The sequence below is a fragment of the Malurus melanocephalus genome, unplaced genomic scaffold, assembly GCF_030028575.1.
Source record: "Malurus melanocephalus ecotype Western Australia unplaced genomic scaffold, MMel_1.1 scaffold_57, whole genome shotgun sequence".
NCBI classification, from domain to species: domain Eukaryota; kingdom Metazoa; phylum Chordata; class Aves; order Passeriformes; family Maluridae; genus Malurus; species Malurus melanocephalus.
In genome coordinates this window covers 1,204,788-1,227,600 of record NW_026623289.1, presented here as the reverse complement: position 1 = coordinate 1,227,600, position 22,813 = coordinate 1,204,788, and the positions used below count along the sequence as shown (strand labels likewise).

Genomic DNA, 22,813 nt, shown 5'->3' with positions numbered 1-22,813 from the left:
AGGAGGCGGAGGGAGGCGGAGGCGAGAGCGGCCCCGGCCCCGGCCCGGCCCCGCCCGCAGTGCCCGTGCGGCAGCGCCGTAAAGCGCCGGGTCATGGCGGCTGCCCGGGTGCTGAGGGCTGGTGGCTGCTGCCGCTGCCGCCGCCGCCGCCCCCTCCTCGTCGCCTCCGCCTCCTCCTCCGCCTCCTCCTCCGCCTCCTCCGGCGGCGGCCGCGCGGCTGAGCGTGGGGAGCGGCCGGACAGCGCGGTAAACCCGGGCGGGGGTGGGGACGGGGGCGGCAATTCCCGTGGGGGCCGTGGGGAAAGTGTCGGGGGCTGCCGGCCCCGCGGAGCCTTGAGCGGGGAGCCCCCCCGGCAGCGCCCCGGTAACGCCGGTGGGGCGGGAGCGTACCGGTAGCAGACCGCGCTCCCCGCGGCCTCTGGTTTTTGATGTGCTTGCCGGGGCCCCTGGTGTTTGTTGTTGGAGGGGCGCTGTGTTATGGATTGTTGGGTAAAACACCAGGTGTTCCCGAACCCGGCTGGGGCAGGCACACGCCTGTGTGAGGACACAAGGATGCAGGAAGAACGCCGGGCTTAGGAGAACGTAGACCGACAGAAACATAAAATATGCTGAGTTGCAAGGGMCTTACAAGGATCACCSAAGTCCAATTYCTGGCCCTGCACGAACRGCCCCAAGAATCGCACCACGTGCCTGAGAGACTTGTCCAAAAGTTCATTGAGCTTGCCAGGCTTGGGGCCGTGAGAACTTCCCTGGGAAGCCTGTTCCAGTGACCATCATCCCTCTGGATGAAGAATCCTTAACTAATACCCAGCCTAAACCTCTCCTGACGCAGATTCATGCTGTTCCCTCGGGTTCTGTCACTGGTCACCAGAGGGCAGAGATAAAGGCCATAAAGAAAGCTTGCATACTTGCTGGTTCTTTCCGTGAAATATTTTACCAGAGGATCAGTGATAGAAAAATGAAAACACGCCTATGGTAAAAGAATTAGAAGTATCTTCTCTCTAGTGCATTTGTWAATAAAAGTAAATTGTAAATGTACAGCATTGGTTTTGGTCACGGTAAATAAATGCGCTTAATTTCCGAGCTTGTTACGGTTGTATGCTTTAAGGTTCCCTGGCGTTTAGGAATTGATTCCAGAGTGAGACGTTCTTCAGAAGCTGCTGCAGTGCTCATAGGGCGTTGTGTCTGTGTTTCACAGGGCCTGGGTTTCCGTCCCCCCGCGCACTCGCACAGTGACTGGATCGGGCCCCCGGACAAGCACTCCAACCTGCGCCCCGTCATCTTCTACGTGCCCCCCGAGGAGTCGGCGCTGGAGCGGCGCCTGCGGGAGGCGCGGCAGGAGGCGCAGGACAGCAACCAGCGCTTCTGGGCACGGCACAACCGCGCCTTCCGCCAGGTGAGCCCCGCCTCTGCTGCTGCTGCTGCTCCCCAGTGCTCACCTGCCTGCCCGAAACCTCTCTGAGGTGGGGCTCAGTTCTGCCCGCGGTTAATACACATATGGGCACAGAGGAAATTACATTTTTGTCGCTAATTTCTTAAAATGATGCACTGAACTAAAAATCTCACATTGCTGTTTAGTGGCACAGAACGTTTGCCTTTGGCCTGCCTTGCATTGAAAATATAAAATTGTAGCCACCCTACATGCAAGACCTGTCTGTGACTAGGGCAGCTGTTGAAATGGATTCAATGGCTGGTTTTTCTGTGTCATAAGTGAGAGAAATGTGGTGCAATTACCCAGACTAAATGAGCCTAAATGATATGTCTCATTTCACTAGCTGCATATCCTAGCAAGTCCAAAGTGAGTCTCTCTTCTTTCCTGATTTTAGCATCTCCCAACCAAAGTGGCATTTTTTGAACTAACAGTAATAGTTCAGTAATTCACCRTTGTTTATGACGCTGAACATTGTATCCTCTCAAAACCTGCAAAGATTCCAGAAAAAATGAAGCCTGTGGTTTTTTTAATTCCACTGAACTGCTTTTTAAGTCTGTAAAACTTACATACAAATTATTACTGTGCTTTAAATTATTATCTAAATAATTTAAAGTTTTTTAGGCTGCATGTTTTTCTCTATGCTCAGAATCTCAGTTATACAGTACAGTACATTTCCATCGTTTGTGTTGTAAACTGAAAGTTTTWATCCTGTCAAACAATATTGAAGCTTGGCTGTAACTTTACTCCACAAGTCAGGTTTATAAGTATCAGTAGAACACTTGCATTAATTAATTGATGCATGCAGGTGGCTGGATCTAAGTGACAACATTACCAGTTTAACTAACTCACTGGATTGAGAAAAGTGTTCCGTTGACCCTTCCAAGTRTAACAAGTATTGCTAGTTATTTCAGAGAGTGTTAAACAAGACATTGCTATGTAATTAAAAACAATGGTTAACTTCAAGGACTGACTGCCTCAGATTCTAATGTGGAAAAACATGTTTTAGGAAAAAGAAGAATTTATTTATTCAAGACTGAAAGCCAAAGGTCTGGAAATGAGAGATGAATCAGGTTAGTGAGATCTTTGTTAATAGCTTAGGATGCATTCTGAATTCTGTTTAACTTTTAATTTTATTATATTTAACTTTTAATTTCACAGTTTATGCTCTGTGTTCTGTCACAAKTAGAAGTGTTTTCAGGAGCATGATAAAAAAAGAGGGGAGGAGCTCTTCAGGGAGGCATGTGAGGGGCAGATCTTCTGTTGCACTGTTCTCCCCCTAAGCCCTTCCCCTGTAGCCAGAGGGAATGTGCTGAAATCCTAGCCCAGTAATATAATGGTTGTGTAGCCTCAGGAGAAAGGGGTTTTTTACTTTCACACCTCCTACCCAGTGAGCTGGCTGAGATAACCATATAGAGCATTTGCCTCAAGTGCATGTTATGGTTGGGTGCATAAATTCACAGTCTTTGGCTTCAGATCCATGGTGTATCCAGTGAATASAATATTTTTCCTTAAGGGAGAGTAAAACAGCTTCTGGGGAGATGGCAACYGCTGTCTGCCCATCTCTGCCTGAGCGCAGTTGCTGTAAAATAGTTGTCTCTTTAATTCATTATGTGAAGAGGAAAACAAAATGCCTTCATAATAATAGTGAATTGGGCATTGTAGTATGAGGCTAAACATTTTGTTCACAGAATAATGATCTGTTTGAGTTTAGTGAAGCAACTGCTCTGACGTTCTGTGTGTCACAGACCATTATTTTTCTTCTCTGTTTGTATCCTGGTGATCAGTATGTAGTTGAGAAATAATTTTAATTAAGTTCTATGTTGTTCCAAAAACATTTATATTACTGTTTTGTTTTTTTTGTTTTGTATTTATACCCTAGAAATAAAAGAGAATGTCCATTAAAAATAAAATTGTATTAACTGTATGCTTTGATTACCTGTTCTATAATACAGCTGAGTGTACATAAAAACAAATATATACATGAACAATTGGAACAAAACTTACTTTTCTACGTAAAAAATTMGTTTTGCTGATACCAGTATGAAGAAACAAATTACCTATTGGTGTTAAGCTGGTGTCCTTCAAATGATTTTAGAGTTAATTTATCCCATAGTATGTTAAACCATTGTAATATATTAGTTTTTTAAATAAGGACAAATAGAACCAATCAATAATTTACATTTCTGTGATCAGTSTCAGGTGCCTTAAAATGCATTTTGGAACAGTAACAAGTTGAATATCAATTCCATCTCCTCATCATATCCATGTTCCCTGGAGCATTCAAATTTGACTKTCATTTTAGGGACATTTTGTGCCAGAAGGTTTGTGTAGAAATTATCTGGTAGAGTTGAGAATATTTGCTGGTTCTCAGGACTAGACATCTGTGYTGTAGCCACAGGTCTTCCTGCTCTTCCTTTTATATTCTGGTTATGAGTGACATRTTCAAAATCATCTTTTGTATTTGCTTCTTCTCAAAATAATTGCCTACTCGATTGTTTGTAAGTCTGACATCTCAGAACATAAACTTTTTGCCTGAAGTTACTTGAAATTTATCAACAGTAACAATGTGCATCTGAAAATAGGTGACAGTTGTGGATAATGTTCTTTTGATATTTATTGACTTGCTTTAGGGGGATAATTTAAGTTACTAAATGCTCTTATTTGTGTTGTTTAGTCTTCAGCCCTGTGAGAAATTAATTTTATTCAATGGATAGATACTCCTAGATCTATGGACTTTCTCATAGGGGTTCACTAGTTCCCTAAATAGTCGAAGAGCTGATAAACTTTATCACTTCCACAAGTAACAGGGGTACAAGGACTGTGCCAGCTTCACGATGATCAGTATTCTTAATCTGCTGTGCTCTCAAGATAAGTTTTTAAAAATTGAAAGATAAAGGCATATTAACTTGTTCAGGGTTACAYAGGAAGCTTGTAGGAGCAAGGAGTCAGATCTAGCATCTGAACCCAGTGTTTTAATCCAAAGAACTGCCTTGACTTGTTACACCAAAACTTATTTTCAGGTCAAAAAGCAACAATGAGTGCAGAAGAAATGGCTGACTTTTACAAGGACTTTCTAAGTAAAAATTTTAAAAAGCATTTGCAGTATAACAGGTATGTAGAAGGTATTTATGTTGATCTTTATACATTAAGTGGAAGGTATAAGACCAAGTTGAAAATTTGAACATTTTTTCCTGTAATTGGTAAAACAGCACAAACCCCTGTAATTCTGGAAATTTTTTTTTAATACTATTTTTAGCATTTGACAGAAATTTGCATTATCATTTGAGTTCTGCTGCTGTTTATTGTTATTTTAGGGGAAAGATAAGCTCAAGTCTGAGATTTAAAGAGACAAGATCAGGCACATTTTATTATCTTAGGGCATGGATCTTTTCATGCTGCTAATTGAAACTGATAAATATGCAAATAAACCAATTGAAATTTCTGTGTAACAGATTGTAGCTGACTGTTAAATAAGGACTTAYCTCAAAGGAACATAGTTTAATGACAGTAGTATTTAATATTCTTGATTCTGTTTTTCGCATGTGTATAGTAAAAATGAAAGTGATCAGTCTTGAGTTTGGCAAGACATCAGTAAATTGATCATCTGAAGTCATCCTGGGTAGAACCTCAGCTACAGCTTGGTAAACCCACACCCACTTCTTCACAGCATCTCCTGCGTTGTGTCAGCGTTACTATTTGCACAACTCAATAAACTGCATTGGGGGTCTGAAAGGGCTGAAAAGTGACTTGCAAACACACATAACCCTGCAAGTAGCTGTGCACACTTGAAAAGGGCTAGAAATGAGGGAGGAATGGGAAGCTGGATGAAAACTATTTAATCCAGGAATATTGCCCACTGAATATGAAAGGATAACTCCAGCTTCCTCTGATTTTTTGCATTGGATTGAGAGATTATTGGGCTCACAAGTGCCRAGTGTGACTGGGTTCCTAATAGTGTAATGCCAGTGAGAATTCTACCATCACTGTTACCAATCTATAACAAATTGTGGCTTAAGTTTCTTCAGATGTATAATGCATAAACCATAAAATACTATCCTATAAGAATAATTTACCTGTAACAAATATTTTAAATAAATAAGCACATCTTGCCCATGGGGAGGCAAGGGGGAACCTCACTGCAATCCAAAGCGACAGCATGAAAAGATGGAAAGTAAGAAATTGTTTTTAGTGAAAGGATTGTCATTTAAATTGCCYATAATTGATAAGTGGGAATGCAAATAGTTCATCTTAGAGCTGGTCAGCAGCTGCCATTGTTGTAGTGACCTTAGGATAGTGTTCCATYTTCACTGTAAGAAAATTCAGGCTTTGTGTTTAACATAACCTTCTTTGCTGCTGACTTACAAGATCAGGTTGTGTCAGCTGCATTGTTGTAGTTTCAAAGTGGAACTGCACAGGCCTGAAAACAGCAGAGCTTTTTACAGGCACTCTGATTTTGAAGGGTCATATTTATAAAAATCTGTTTATGCATTTAACTGTATGTTCTTTTGCAGTATTGCCAGCTGGCCTGAAAACTGGCAGCTGAAGTGTTGCAACTTCTAAAATTTAGTTAAAATTGAAGCAATGACTGTGCATAGATGCCTTGAATATTTAGTTGAGGGTACTTAGACTGGAAATACAATTTAGTTTAGGAAAAAAATTCAAAAAGGTTATAGGAAATTAAACATGAAAGGAGGAAAGAAACAGTTGCAATGTTGAATATTTAGTTCAGGGTACTTAGACTGGAAATACAATTTAGTTTAGAAAAAAAAATTCAAAAAGGTTATAGGAAATTAAACATGAAAGGAGAAAAGAAACAGTTTCAATGTTAGCATGATATTTTTATTTAACATGACATTTGAAGGGGTAGCTCAGTGCTGCCTGTCAGTGTGAATTTGGCTACTAACCTTACTGAGAGGTTGGTGTCTCAGGCTTATGTTAGATCTGTGCATGCAAGGTTTGCCCCAGACGTCTCAAGAGAAGACCTAAATCCCAGTGTTCTAGTTCTTAGAATTTTATATATTCTATTGCTTCCTGTGATCATTTTACAATATGGGGGTGAGATTGTTGCTAGAAACTAGAAGGAAATTTCGATGTTACTTTAATTTGTAACAGGGGCAAGAACTTGAAGCAAGTTCTCAGAGGTTGAAAGAGGTTCTCAGATGCACACTATACTGTGTATAATTTGAACTGGTTCCAGAAGCCATGCATGATTCATAAAAATTAAATTATTTAAAGATATGAAGACTTAACTTTGGCAATATTAAAGGCATTATCTTTAAAAGATACTGCAGTAGAAAGATAATGTTTCCCGTACTGGGTTATACAGTTAGCCTTTGAAGTGTGATTTGATTTTATTTTTTCCCACCCTTGTATGTGACCAGCTCTGCCCTTTTCAACACATGCATCTTCATCCWTACACAAATAAATCTTACCTATAGCACAGCACGGGCAGGAAGTTAGTCTAGATAGCYTGGTGATCAGCTTTACTTCTGAAACATGAGACATGGTGTTAACTACTTTATCTTAGCTGATTTCAAATACAGTTGCAACCCTGTAATCCACTTGTAATCTCTTCATGGGTATGGATGTACACATAGAATTTTTCACAGGTTATTTAATTCTTATTAGTCAGGAAAAGTGCTATCATGAAGAACAGAAAATGCAGGTCATCACTGAAATGCCATTTGTCAAAGGATATTTTAATGTAATTGTGTATATTTTTCCTGTTCTTGTTCTGTATGCTGATTATTTTCTTGGCTTTGGAATCCTAGAGATTGGTATAAACGTAACTTTACGATCACATTCCTCATGGGACAAGTAGCACTGGTGAGAGCTCTGAGGTGGCTTCGTCGGAGAAAGAAAAATGTAGAACAGTAATCACAGCTCCATGAAGAATGCAACACTATATGCTATAAACCTGTGGTTTATAGTCATGTTCGAAATCTGAATGGCTGATGCAATAAYTACTTGAATTTGTTTTTTGAACTATGTAAATACAAGTCAACACTGATCTTAATTTRTAATCAGGATGTAGCTTTCCTTTTCTGTTTATTCCAAGAATATCYAAAATATTTCTTCACTGAAACACAACCAAGAAGACTTGTTCGTGTCAAACAGAATGGGTGATGACTGTCCTGTTTTTACTATAGAGTTATGGCTGCTAAATATCATGTGATTCAATGTGCTGTATCTGAACTCTGATCTCAGAATGATGTCTGCACCAACYATATTATATAAAGACAAAAATGCCTCATTTTGCAGCATTTGCCTGTCTGGGGCAGTAGCTATCCATAAATAATACAAAATGGGTGAAGGAACAAGTTTGGATTGTGAGTATATGTACATTCAGTTTGGAATAATCCTCTCTTCAGTGTGATTATTTGCTATTTTTAATAAAGATTTAAGATACAATTTCATATAAAGTACTAGTGCAATAGGATCTTCTTAGTTTTATATGTTTTTTAATTAAGAGAAATGTGCCTCCCTTGGACAGGAGCTCCTCTGAACTATTATTGGTAAATGCTTTAATTGCTGAGTGATAAAACAAATGTGCTGCCTGTCACTTAGTCTTGGTACAAGAGGAAACTGGTAACTGCTGTATGGAGAGCAACAATTCTACAAATTCTGCATTCTCCTGGTTCATTTCTTCCGAAAAAAATGTGCTGTTCTCTCCAGTTTCTCCAAGGCACTGAAAATCACTTGCCTGAGAGATTTTTGTGACCTCCAGGTAGGTAGCACCAATTGGAAGAAGATTGGTCCAAGTGAAGTCCTAAAATGTTATGCCRTGTATTTGTAAGTTTAAAGAGGACTCATTCCTCAGAATGTTCTCTCTGTCCATTTATACAGTTAAATGATTTTTTTTTTATCCAATACCCACTAAGGGGATTCTGTTAAAAAGGATGTATGCTGTCAGATGAAGTGTTTTCCTGAAGCTGTGCTGTAGGGAAGGTTCTGCTTTTGGAAACATCATCTCAGTGGCCATTGACCTATTTTCCATATCTAAACATGACATGATTTATTCACAGACTTTTTCAACTGGAGCAAAAAGAGCTTTGTCCACATCAGCTATAATAATTTCTCTGCAAGGTGAAATAAATGTTACTGTACAGTAGCAGATCACAGTGTTTCATACAACGGTGATGTTATTGGGGCTGAAGTGGCCACTGAATTGTGATTTTAAGTGTTGTGTTATTAAAAAATGAAAACAGTCATAAATGGTGTTTGCTAAGATAATAGCCAACACTTTGAAAATATTTGTGAACACTGTATCAGTATTGTAAAGGGTATGTATTTATTAAAAATTTACAAAATGCCATGTTTAGGAAAATATKTTTTTTAAATATTGTGGGTATGTAAGGTAATTCTTCAGGGCTTTACTATAAATCATATCTTACAATATGTAAGCTGTGATCACAATGTGAATGCACACTTTAATAGATAGCTCTGATGTAAAACAATAATTGGATAAYACAAGAAAATATCCCAGAAAGGGAGACCAGAGCCCCAGTGGGCTGGTGGTTAATGGCTGTGTGTTCTGACAGTCTGTGTGTAACATCCCTAAGGTAGTTTCACATATGCTTTAAATGGATAGAGGTCAATCAAAAGCATTTTCATTTTCTGAGTAACTCCCTTCCATTAACACAGACATTTTCATGTCTGCCTGCTGAACCAGATCAGGAAATTGATTCCCTRGTAGAACTAATCCAAGGAAAATACTGTTCGATGTCAGATGAGTTAATGTGCCTCATCATGCAGATATGTGTTGTTTGGCATGGGGGAGCTGTGGGAATTCAAATGGAAGGTTTGCATAGTACTTCAGTAAATTCACAGTTAAAACTGTTTTCTGAACATGTAATTCTAGTGTTGGTCACCTAAAAACAGTATCAGCATACAATGGATCATGATAGGATTAAGCTGCGAGCTGCTTTGTCTTTTATGYACCTCCAGGGACAGTGACTCAACCTGAGCAGCCTGTTCTGCTGCCTGACAGCCCTTCTGGTGAAGAAATTTTTCCTAATATCTCATCTAAACTTCCCCTGGCRCAACTTGCAGCCATTTCCTSTCATCCYGTTGCTTGTTGCTTGGGAGGAGAGACCGACTGTCACCTCTCCACAGCCTCCTTTTGGGTGCTCTAGAGAGCAGTAACACTCCAGCACCTCAATGTCCTTCCTGATTTGAGGGGTCCAGAAACGGACGGAGCAGCCAAGGTGTGACCTCAGCAGTGCTGAGTACAGGGGGATGGTCAGTGCCCTGCTCCTGCTGGCCACGCTATTACTGATCCAGGCCAGGATGCCATTGGCCTTGGCCACCTGGGCACACTGTTGCCCCGTGATCAGATGTTGACAGGACCTCTGCTTGTCCTCGTTGACCCTCACACCATGGACCTTGGCCCATTAATCCAGCCTGTTCAGATCCTCTGCAGAGCCCTCCTGCTCTCCAGCAGATGATGCTACTGCCCAGCATGGTGTCATCTGCAGACTGAGGGTGCCCTCAGTCCCTTCATCCTGATCATTGGTATCAAACAGACCGGGCCCCAACACTGCTCCCTGGGGAGCACCACGTGTGACTGGATGCTAACTGGATGCAGCACTGCTCACCAGCACTCTGGGCTCAGCMATCCAGTTTTTAACAGCAAACAATGCACCCAACSAAGCCATGARCAGMCAGTTTCTCCAGGACAATACTGTGGGAARCAATGTCACAGGCTTTACTGAAGTTCAGGAGACAACATCCACAGCCATCCCGCATCCTCCCAGCAGATCATCTTGTCACAGRAACAGAKCAGGTCAGTCAAGCAGGACCTTCTATGTGATCATTCTCAAGCACTTCTGTGCTTTGTAGCACATCAATATCCCTTGTGTCATTGCTGCCACATGGATCTCCATCCCCCATCTCCATCGAGRCAGCAGATGAAAGGATCTCCCCAGCACATCATCCCTCAAACACTGGCRTGTTGCCCCCAGGCTATCTCCAGGCCTGGTTTTATCCTTTTCCCCCTTCAAATTCATTAGGATTCTGTGTGGAGTGCTGAGTCCCTTCATCTAAAACTGATTGAAGAAATGAGGTATTTATCTATTACCTAAGTGTTGAGGTCTGATTTAAAATATCTAATAGAACTACTGTGAAAAGATGTTATTAAAAATAATCCATCTGAAATTTTGAATCTCATTACTAAAACCCACATGCATTTACTGAGATAATTGTATTTTCTGAACAGCCAAAAGCCRTATCATTTTCACCAGTGTTGCATTACTTTTGTTGGGTTTTTTTCTTGACTCAGAGCAATTGCAATAACATCAGCTGCTTTCAGATATTATTGATCATAAAACCTTTATACATCAAAGGAAAGCCAAGGAGATGCCAAAGACTACTAAAAATATTTTCTGTTATGTATATAAAGGCCTGATACAGTAACTRAAGCTAGTGAAATAGATCAAAGAGTGACTTTCCTGTGCATATTTTCTGAGTATAGGAAAAATACAGGGGAGTGTTCTTAYCATTTAAGTATTTAGTTAATCCTGTCAGAAGGAACAGCAGTATTTCATATTTAGTAGTGTCAGCATGTGCCTTTTTAGTCTGTCTCATGCACTCACTAAGTTCCATAATAAAGCAGAAGTATTTTGGTAATATTCAAATAGTTTTAGTTTGTACTGACTTGGGGTGGTTTTGTTCTGATAATCTGTGAGAGGGTTGGCTATTCACTGAATTTCTCTGCTCGAGCATTAATTTAAATAGAATATGARAGGAGTAAGAGGTAGTGTCAAATGGGGATTAAGCCACAGACTGACTAAATGTTRGGTTAAAGTGATTGCAGCATCTTTGTATATGATTAATAAATTAATAAAGACCTGTACGTCTTAAAAAAAAATGAGCTTTTCTCAATTTCATTATGAGATATAAAAGCAATGATAGCACCTACTGAGGACACAGCTTCTATGTTTAACTAAACATTCTTAGGGATAATATTAAAATCTAGTTCAAACCTCAGATTTGTTATTTAGAAGCTGACCCTTCCTGGCCCCATTTTAAGTGGACTGTCTTGCTTGCAATTTTTAGCTTCCACTGTCACTAAGCAAGATTGGTACCCARCAGGGTAATCAGATTTAACCAAACAAGAACTTAATTTACAATCTGTGCAGAGCCCATGGGCCAATCTTTTGCATAAAGACTGGAAGATTGAAATGTTTTCATGAAAGGATAATATATGCCTGGAACTGTAATATTCATGAATAAAATTTTCATATTAAAAATGATATCCACTGATTCACAGAATAATAACCCCATAATTGAATATTCAAGTTCATCTCTCAAAAAATTAGTATGGGAAACACAGCTCACTTTATTTCTTAACAGTTTATGTCTTCAGAAGAGTTTATAAGTACATGGAATGTAATCATCTTGAAGTATGTACTCATTAGTATTCATTATTATATAAATCACTTCTTTGTGCCTTGGCTTTGCATTCATTAATGGATTAAGATTTACCCAAGTATTGTGAGATTTACTTGACTGATATATTCAAACAGCAGATGCTGTGGAAATGCAAAAGCAGTACTTTTKGCTAGAAATAGTAAAGGCAAAAAAATACATGATCCCTTTTCAAGTGTGATCTTACTYGGAAGTATTCCTGTGTAGTGACTTACCTACAGTCAAAATCTGTTTTAGAAGCCACATAAATGCCTTGAAGACATGGTCCATTTYATCCAATGACTTGTGTTTGATTAGTTCAAACCAGATACCCATTTAATTGTTTCTTACATTTCACAAGGAAAGGCACATGATGTTGCTTGCTGGTATATGCAGGTTCTAATCCTTAGGATGGTCCCAGGTGTGTTGTGACCAGGGCCTGAGACAGCAGGAGGCAGCACAAATGACACTCTGCATCTCCTGAGGCTGCCAGGAGGCAATTAGCACCAGCCTAAGCCAGAGCAACCCTGGAGCTACTGTGAGGGACCAGTCTGGCATGGGTTTCCAGCAGCCCCCCTGCCAGTCAAGGCTTTTTGGCACCCAGCAGTGCCCTGTTCACACTGCTGCCTCCAAAAACCCACGGATATGATTCAGCTGCAGATTTGGCTGTGTTACTTTCATCAGCTGAGCCAAAACACATTAGCAAGCAAAACACAAGTTTCAGAATCATAAGAAATTCAGGTCACTATTCATATCTCATTGTAAAAGAACGTCCTGTTGACAAATTTTAAGAAGTCCTTTCCATGTAAAAATTCTCATATGATGATTGGGGTGTACCCTACATTGGCTGTTTTTAAAGGGTTCCCAAAAAGCTACAGACTTTAATTTCTAGAATGACTGAAATAATTAGAAGTCTAAATTCTTGGGAGAGAATGGGGGGGATATGTGTTGTTTTGCAAAACAGACTTTGTAGTTAAGGTTATTTAAGAAGCCAGTATCCATGAATTTCAAATTTCAAAAGAGACTGACTGCCTTGATTGCTTTCCAAGTGATTGTATTATCCTGGAGTGTTGTACAGAAAATAGCTGCTATGACACAGCATAAATATTCTGCAACCAACCAAGTCAAGTCAATTCTGACCTTAGTAGCTCTACAACTATAAATACTTAGGTAGAAAACACTTATTTGTTCAAAATTGTATAAGAATGGAAGATAAAATGGAAACTTAAATTCCAATGAATATGTAAGAAAATGTCTTCTGAATKTATCAATCTTCTCACATTTACCAAAATAGCATTTCACTTTTACTTACTGTCATGTCTGGAAAACCTCCAGTTTCCTCAGGCCTCATGAAAAATTCCACCATGGAAAACAGAACAAAATACTAAGCTGACATATGAGTAAATAGCCAGAGGTGCCAATTTGTGCCAAAGAAGAATTCCAGCTCACTTCAAAGAAAAAATCAGTTCTGCCATAGGATATTATACAGCAACTTGAATTGACAAGAGATGCTCAAAATTAATTCATTTGCTGCCTCTCCCCTGGTGCTGCTTCTGCTGCTGGGAGAAGAGGGGTCTATTCAGTGTGGCACCTGGGGGCTTGCTGGGCATRTCTAAATTACCACGGTATCACAGCCATAAATCTGAGTGCCACAGAACTGAGTAAAACAGGCTGGTGCTGGGACAACGTGGCTGAAGAGCTGCACTGGGCAGAGCATGTTTCCATCTCAGGACGATTTTTCTTAGGGTTTTAAATCACGACGTTCACAGTTTCTCTAAAAGCAGCAAAGCAGCTTAGTACTGTCTTGAGTCTATAATTTATAGGGATTATCAAACAGCCACTTAGCACTCAATGTTCAGTYTCATATGTAATTAACAATGTCATTTCAGCTTTTAGTGCTACTATATGTTTACATGTAAATTAGAAAAGCAATCTCACTTGTTTAAAATATGGACTTTGGTTTTGGGGGCTACCCAACCAAAATCAATGTTCACAACCAATGAGTTCACAACCAAAAATTCAAAGAGAAAGAAGTTAATTTAGTTAGAAAGATGGTTAACACAGCATTCCAGCTTCCTTTGCAAAATGAGTGGGATGAGAAATGACAAATGTGTGAACCATCCTTAAAAGGAATTTAGAGTGCTTTCTGCATTGGTGCATGATAAACCTGGAAGCACCATTTTATAGTTATGTAGCTAATTACATGGATGTGGGGCACGTTAAACTGCTGCCCACAAKGGAGTCATTTATGGGGTAGATTTCTGGTCAGTGTTATACTCTAGGGAAGGAAGATACYGTTATTCATCAGCCTATTCTGGGTGAGTCATGGCAGCTTTCAAACATATGGTGATGGTGTACTTTGTGGCCCTTCAGCATGTAATATAAAGTGTAACACTGTGTAGGCAGCACATTTCACTTTCATGGCTAATTTATATTTATCAGTTATTCCCAGCTTTCTCTTAGTGTTTACTGTGCATGTGTCAGTTCCTGTTTACAGCTACATTATCTTCAATAGGTAGAGTTTGATACAAAACTATGTAAAACTACTTATGTCTTTGAAACAATTTCAAGATATTCAGCAATTTCAATATATTTCAATTTCAGCTTTCATTAAAATAATATTTATTTTAGATATTATAGAATAATCTTATGTTAAAATACAGATTCATATCTAAAGTACTGCATATGGCATGTTTCAGCAATTGCCGAGAACTCTCCCAGGAGACTGCAGTTAATTGGTGTGGCAGAGTGAACTGCTCTATGTAATCAAAACACCTCAAACAGTCCAGGTGTTTTAGGTGACAGTGGTGTTGTAGAGAACTGTGGCAGCATGGATTTTTTTTTTTTCCAAAGAAATTACTACAAGCTCTACTCTGAATTTTCCTATGCCCAGCTGCCACCAAAGTCAAAGGCCAAGGAGTCCTGCTTTAAATTCCTATTTATAATTGTCCTGTAAAGCAAAATTGTGGCCTCAGAATATCTGTCATGACCTACATACCAATGAGGTAATTGCCTTCTTAGCCAGTTGCTGCATAAATTACCTAAATCACCTAAATTGAATCTAGTCTTTTTGGCACAAGGAAAACCTTCAGAACATGATGTGATGCATCAGTATCTGCCAAACTTGTCAAACTAATAGCATCCCCTCACTTTTTTTTTTAACCCACATACTGGTTAACAAAACACCTATACACAGATGTAAAAGGAATTGCTTTCTTCAGAAACAGACACCTTCAATGATACTTTCTAAGGCTTGCTTTCACATCCCCTAATAGAGGGGGTATATTGAGTGTGGTCAGGYTAGGTTAGAGATGAGCCCCATGGAAGTCCTGGGCAGAACTCTCACATGAAAGACAGKTCCTTGCTGTTGTCCAAATTACGCAGGCAGCAGGGAATAGTATAGGTCCAAGAAGCCACAAGTTGATTTAAACCATTCTCTCATACTCTTCTCATCTGGGATATCAGTCATAGCTCTAGARCTTTTGGAGACTGTCCAGAGATTGAGTTCTTCAAGGATATTTGCTCTCAGGTAAGTGTCACAGAGGTCTGTGGARCTGACACACCATCCGTCCTGTAGGAGTGAATGACACAATCATCTCACTGATGTTTTAAGTGTAAGCCATGACACAAGTGATGTTCATATCTTGCTTCTTTCTGTATCATTGTGAAGATACAGAAGAAATGAACAGTGTGTCCATGGGATGCCTTTGAACTTAATATTTTTCAATGGATTTATCTGTGGACAAGTGAGAAGATGTCTTGTTAAAATAGATAGAAAAAAAAAGTAGAATTRCAATAGACAATACAGGAATTACAGCATCTAAAAATTAAGAAAAACTCCACAGTACACACTTGCTGTAGGAAGAAGGAGGCAGCAAGGAGAGAGGACTCATATCCAAACCCCTGGGAATAAGRTCATCTGTCCCTATCCTGCATCTGCTCTGTTTCCCAGGAGACAGGATGAGGAACAAAATATCTAGCACAGGCAGTTCTGTTTGCTATTGATTTTTAGAGTGACTCTGCCCTTCTCAGCCCCACGTCCTGTCTACCAYCCATCTAGCCACAGGCATATTCAGAGAAGCCATTTTCTGTACAGACATAATTGGTCATTGGCACAGAAATGACAGAAACAATTGTCACATAGCAGAAACATTTCCATTTCCCTTTCCCTTCGGGCATACTGAAGTGCCCAGTCCAGTGCAGCTGGATAYTGCCCCTGAAATACCCTCTTAACCAAGGCAAACTCCAGCAATGAAAAGTGAATGTAAAATGGCCTCCCATAAAATAGGAGAAATTCCAATCAACCTTGGATGCCAAGTGAATTTGGTATAATTCCATATAGAGTATTAGCTAAGGAGGAGAGAAAAGCATTTAATGGAAGAGAGGGGTATAAAATTTTGGCAATTACTGTGTCATGTGCAGAAAACGAATACATCAAGTGAAAGGGAGGTTACTGATAAATCTGACTTGGGAACAAGTATTTTGGCTAGTGACTATGGCACAAACAATTGCAGCTCTTTAGGCTCAAGAAAGACGAAGCAAATAGGGACAGAGAAGAGCAAATTGAATAATCAGGGAGATGTAGAATSTCTTTTAAAGAGATTAAGAGTTCAGTTTCTTTAGCCAAGCAAATTGATGGTCATGAGGGGAGAAAGGAGAGCAGAACCTGCTACACAGGTGAGTGGAGGAAGGACCAGCTAAGAGAGTTACCCAGGGAAGAATTTTCTTTTTCTACAATAATTTAATTAAGCATGTAAAAGAGAAGAGTTATCTGTGAGGAYTTCCTTAGAAATGCAAACACTTAGAGAAATGGGGCCAATCACTAGCCAGGGAAAAGAGCCAGGAAAAAAATAACATAATTTGGCACAGTGTCTATATGTATATATTACCCTTGAGACTGAACACTGGAGGAGTGATGTTCTTGGGCAAGAAGGGCAAGACGCCTGCTTGTTTTCAATAGACTTTGATAATTACATKTAGAAAAAGACCAGATTAGGTGGTTATCTGCAATGGCTTTTAGACTTTGGAGATTTAGTTGTCTTTCATCAGTAGGTGCAAATTTCTGCTTGGAGAAGGTCACATACAGGCACATACTGGYATTAGCATTTCTTGTGATTAGCTTATGCATGAGCTTTAATAAAAGGCAGCATCTGAAAAATCACAGCTTCCTTCTTCTATAAATGTATGTAGCAACTTCAATGAGAAAAAAGATAATAGATCTCCTATATCTGTATGAGGAAGCACCAGTTTTCCTGCTGCTGAGGCAAGTTTATGTTTTAGTCTCTGCCTCTGCCTGATGTTAGTTGGAAACAAATTAGTGCGTTTCCTACATTTTCGAAGATTCATTTATCAAAATAAGAAAAATCTCATACTGGTTAATAAAATTATCCCAGATTTACACTCATGTATGACTGAAATTATAGCACAGCCCTCACAGGTTGTTTGTTTTGTTTTGGGGTGGTTTTGGGGGTTTTGTTGTTTTGTTTTGTTTCTTTTCAGAAAAAGCATTTTTCATAATGAAACTGTGGAGAATTTAATGAGAAAAGRTTATCTAAAAGTCTCCCTTGCCAAGGATCCTACAATGGCTACTGAGATTAGCAAGGAAAGAGTCTCATCTAATCTAATTTCAAGCAATCTGGCAGCCAMGCCTGATGAATTAGCAGATCTCTGTAAAGGAATGCTGACAAACCATACAGGTAATAAAGAACTGATGTTCTAAAAAAGGGAAGGGGATAATGGAGCCAGTAATAAAGCACTTAGAAATCAGAAAAGGTGATCCTTTTTTTTTTCCCTGGGTTTGAACAAAAAATATGATTTTGTGTCTGGAAGAGTCTGTTTGTTSTATTTGTGGAATAAACTTTTTTCCTATCAATACTAAGCCTTATCCCAATACAAGGCAAAAACGGGAGCTGAGTCACAGTTGGGAAAGTAAGGATATGGGAGGATGAACAGAAGTACTGCACCACAGACTGAATGTTATTATTCCAGTAGTGGCTAAAACTGATATTCCACCAACAGCATGATTTTTATTTCCTCTGGAGGACCTAATATACTCCTGCAATGGTTCAGTGGCTGAGGTAGGTGAATACAGAAATAAATGKAACTTCCTGTGACTCATATGCATAGATTAATAATCCTCATAATCTTGAATGAGCAACTGAAACCCCAGGAGGGAATAAACTCACTAAAAAGTGAAAGTATGGAGGAAGGAAAGGAGAAGCATAAATAGAATGTTATCTTTCTTCATGCATAAGCACTGAAAGTCATGCAGAGTGAATATGGGGAAAAGAGTATTTCCAAGCTACAAAGGTGCTGGCAGTCAACCATCAGCTGACTATGGAACATGGAAACAAGTGAGGAAAAAGGTTGCTTCATCTTTCAAGGAAATGAAAGTACGGCAGAAGTAAAGACAGAGCAGAAATTGCTGGTGGAGCATAGTAAGTACGTAGTGGTGTAAACATTCCCTCATAGAGGTGGGAACCTACTCCTTGAATTGAAGGAGTAAAGATAGAAGTCTAATCATCATCACAAGCTGTTCTCTGTGAACCCTTAACCTGTTCAGAACTTTGATGCTTAGAAGTAGGATCTTGGAAAACACTAACAGAGTCTGTAAACTCGTATAGTATAGAATACTAGAACTTGTCAAAGGGTGCAATCCTTTGCTCCTTGATCACTTACTACTTTGAAGATAACAGTGGAAATTGGGATATATAAATATAGCTGTGTTGCTGAAATTGTCTAGTATTTTTCTCTATGTTCACATTAATATTGACATGCCAATTCTCTCACTTTCCAGTGGTTATTTTAACTGTTTAGAAGTCTGTTTTTCATAACAGAACTGATTTAAAGCTAATTGAATGTGCTGCTTAAACCTTTCAGTCAGCATGTTTTGCTCTTTAGCATAGTACAGCTCTGTAATAACTAAGAGATTAAAAAAATACCTTGTTAACAAAATGTTAATGCCCAGTGCAAGCATCCTGCTCTGTTTAAAAAAAAATACAACAGGAATTAATGGTTAAGAGTTGAATTAACACTGCATGCTTTATCTCCTTGTTATTTCTCTGTGGATAGAAAACAGCAGGGRAAAGCAAACTGGCTTTCGTTTGTTACAGCTTCCTAGAAGTCCTTTTGACTCTGAAAAAGGAGAATTCACTTGCATGTAAATAAAGCTTATTGACTTGGGAAGCAGGATCAGGATCAGTGTTTATTTTACTTAGAATTAATGCCTTGCCTGACAGTGGGTTCCCAATGGTAAGTTCAGGCATCTTGACAATGAGTCAAGCAAAGCAAAACACAGTCCTTTTACCCCAAAGTGSCTGAACTCTCTGATAACAAGGTAGCTCTGCATGCAGTAATTGCAGATATGAACAAAAGGGCTAAAATTGCACTTGGGATTGTGTACTTGACACTTCTGGGTCTTGAGCACTCGTTTTTATGTTTCCTTTTCCATAAAGAACRTTCTTGTAGGAAATACAAACTAAAAACATATGCAACTGTCAAGCRGTTGTGATGAAAAGCCAGACAGGTTGCTGAATCTGGCCTTTCAATATTTATTATTGCCAGGATGCTTTTAAACAGCACTTTAGCAGCAGTTGAAATTATTCCAATGTAGTGCTTTACTATGGCCCATATTTCTAAAATGAAGTCATGGATTTTATAGACTGTAAGATGAGGTTGAAAAAAAAATTCTCCTTTGGTGGGAAGATCCTCTAAGAAAGAAGGATTTATTTTTTAGTACAATGATGAAATAAAATGACCCACACTTCCTAAATGAAGTGAACCTGAATTTCTTTAGAGAGGTTTGCCCTTCCCATGTTTGTGGATGTCAATTAAGCCAGCCTCAGGTTATTGTGTGTATTTCTCACACTGTTGCACTTCAAAAACCTGAGAGCTTTGTGTTGCATTAGTTGAACTATTTGCTTTTTGCTCTCCCACTATGAATTACAAACACCCCTCTCTCTTCTGGGAGGGGAGGGAAATTGGTATATTGAGAATAAAGGATCCAGCATTGTAAATAATGTGTTTTGGGGTTTTATTTTAGTACTCACTCAGATGTCTGCAGAAAACCACAGTGATCTTGCTGGTGACAGACAAATCATTGCATGACTTACCATCCTTGAAGGTGTTTAATCAAAGACTGGACATGGCACGTAGTGCTATGGTATACTTGAYATGGTTATGTTGGTCATAGGTTGGACTTGATGATCTCAGAAGTCTTTTCCAACCTAATTGATTTTGCAGTTCTGCTGTAATATTCTAGAGACAGGATGTCTTGATAATTTAATAAAAAAATCAGGGCATGCAGCACAACTAGTTCCTTAAGAGAAAATGGAAATGTGGGCAGTGAATAGTTTTTACTGCTAGATGAACCTGGATRATTCTTTCGTAGATGAGACAGGAAAAACAAGATCCAATGGAGTGGAACTCTTCCGATATTTCTGGTCAGGCAGTAGATTGAGGAAGAAGCACATTCACCAAGTCTGTCCTGTGTCTATCTTCTGCTGTATACCACAAACAGAGAGGAGTAACATTGCACTCTGGTTCCATTGAGCTAATCAACCTTGCTGCAGGAGGGAGCTTATAGTGTGTGCTGTTTATGTGGGAAATTGCCAGGATGCATATACTTGATTAGCCAGCATATTATGAATCAGGGTCATAGCTGGAGTAGTTGCTTTGTTCAGAGATGCTCACATCCCTGGGGTAAGTAGCTAATTGCAGGAAATCTTTTAAAGCAAATGTGTGATAGGAAGAAAGCAATGAATATTGTTTATTCAAAAGGCAGGAGTGGTTCCTTTGAATCAGTTCTCTTGCATAATTATGTAATTAGGGCATGTTCTATTTTTAATTAAATCTTTTGCATATTCATGAGAATACTCTGAACCTGTGGACCAATTGGCATAACTCTTTAAAACGTAGTTTGTGTAAAGGAATGCCCTTGAATCCTCTTTTTCCCCGTTCATGTTACTGTGCAAACACATATTTCACATTGTTRTAGTTAGGCTGTATTGCCTGACAAAGCTAAAATGTGGTTAATTAACCCATTAATAAAAAATTGTCAGAGAAAAGTTTTTAATGGAGACAACACAAGAAACTGCTGCTCTGAAATACTACTATCAAATTTGGTTTTTGTTGGACAGCTTGACCTGTGTAAGATATCAATYAGAGAATGAAATTCAGTAAGTATACTTCATTTCCCTCAGCTTTTCAAATCCAACAGTGATTCTCTGTATTTGCAGACTGCAGATTATCCATGTTCCCCTAAYTTTGTTTTGTTTCTTGTGGGCTTCTGTGAGGCTTCCTGTCCTTCTGCCTCTTCGACAACAGCATGAGCTTTGATTCCTCTTCCGACTTCCTGCTTATTCTTAGRAGTTGCTTGCTTTCTCACCCAATTCTTGTTCTCACATCTGCCATTCTGCAGACTTGCTCAGTGTTGTACGTGAGGTCAAACATATATAACTTCTGCTTTCCTTGAATATTTTAAATGTTACGTCTTAGGTGAGGCTGCATATTTTGTTTTACCACTGTACTTCTGTGTGTTTCTACTCGGTTATGATTCATACCATGTACGCACTGCAGGGACTAGATGGTCATTGCAGGTCCCCTCCAACTTTACTGTTCCCCAATGATTTACAATGTACATTTTACTGTTTTGCTATATTTAATGTTTTGGGGTTTATTTTTATTTTTYYTTTTYCCTCTATCTTAGACCTCAATTCCTTCCATCTTTCTTTTCCAGGCTTAACTTCTATCCAGTGGAACATAACATGAAGAAAATACTGTGGCTGTTCCTTCCTCTCTAGCARGAGTGGGAATGAAATTGGAAGCTGCAAATAAATAGTTCTTGTGACAAGTGTCACTGAGTTCTCATGGAAGTATTTTAATGTATAAACCTATGTAAGAGCAGGGATCTTTCACTTAGTTCCATATGGAACAAAGGCAAGGGCGTTGAAATACATTAGCAACACACACTGAGCCCTAAGWGGGGGCCCAGCCTTCAGCAAAGAGCTCATTCTTCAGCCCATTTCTCTGTGTGACTTGTTCCATCAGCCGCTGCACACCGTGGAGATTTTCAAGCACATTTCATAGTCAAARTCGAAAGAGACCTTCAAGATTATCCAATCCAACTCTGCAGCCAGCACTGCCCCTGTAACCCCATAACCACTAAACCACATTGCCCCACCCAGATGCCTCTTGGCAACCTATTCCAATGCCTGGACACACTAACAGTGACTTTTGTTTTGGTCTAATATTCAGTATGAATCTCCCCTGTCCCAGCCTGAGGACATTTCCTCTTGTCCTTCTCACTGCAGGCACGGTAGAAGAGACCGGCCCTCACCTCCCTACACCCTCCTGTCATGTGGTTCCTCCTGAGCCTCCTCAACACTAAACCAGCCCAGGTGCCTCAGCCATTTCTCACAAGACACGTTTTCTAGACCTTTCACCAGCCTTKKTGCCCTTTGCTGGACMCACTTCAGCACCTCAACATCCTTTTTAAAGCGAGGGGAAGATTTCCCAGAAGCACTCAGCTGAGATGGAGACATCAGTTTCACGAGTCTTACAGTTCACCATAACCCTGAACTTTTTTCCACTACAGAAGGTCAAAGCAGCGCCAAAAGCATCAGCAGCGGTGCCCCTCTGGAGCAAAACCACGCCAGTGTCACCGAGGGCACCCTGAGCAAACACMGGGCTCTACTCTCCGCTGACACCCACTTGAGGCAGACAAGGCAAATCTGAGCAAGGTTGAGCGTGGCCGGCGCTGGCAGCCCCGGCGATGCACCTGAACCCCTGACCTCCCTCAGAGCATCCGCCGCGGCGCTGCCCCGCTCCGGGGGAAGGATGACGCCATGAGGGGGGGCGCTGGGAGAGAAGGGCGCGCGGGCGCTTGTGGGAGAAGGGGGGGCGCCGCCATGTCAGGCGGGGCGGGAGGGAAGGAGGGAGGGGAGCGCGGGGCGGGACAGGGGCGGCGGCCGCAGC

At 40.0% G+C, this 22,813-nt stretch overlaps 1 protein-coding gene across 1 annotated transcript; it reads left to right on the top strand.

Moving 5' to 3' along the window:
* The first annotated feature begins 53 nt into the window (after positions 1-53).
* Positions 54-10,089, top strand: LOC130573349 (cytochrome c oxidase assembly factor 8). The gene is made up of 5 exons (XM_057365725.1): positions 54-246; positions 1,199-1,396; positions 2,439-2,502; positions 4,453-4,543; positions 7,204-10,089. Exons 1-5 carry the CDS (start codon positions 94-96, stop codon positions 7,307-7,309), a joined length of 612 nt encoding a protein of 203 aa, XP_057221708.1. The 5' UTR covers positions 54-93; the 3' UTR covers positions 7,310-10,089.
* Positions 10,090-22,813: the final 12,724 nt, after the last annotated feature.

Bases quoted from the DNA above. Each gene is read 5' to 3' on its own strand.
- LOC130573349 (XM_057365725.1), top strand. From the start codon at position 94: ATGGCGGCTGCCCGGGTGCTGAGGGCTGGTGGCTGCTGCCGCTGCCGC. The intron at 1,397-2,438 runs GTGAGCCCCGCC...AACATGTTTTAG, and splicing joins ACAACCGCGCCTTCCGCCAG to GAAAAAGAAGAATTTATTTA. The intron at 4,544-7,203 runs GTATGTAGAAGG...TTGGAATCCTAG, and splicing joins AAGCATTTGCAGTATAACAG to AGATTGGTATAAACGTAACT.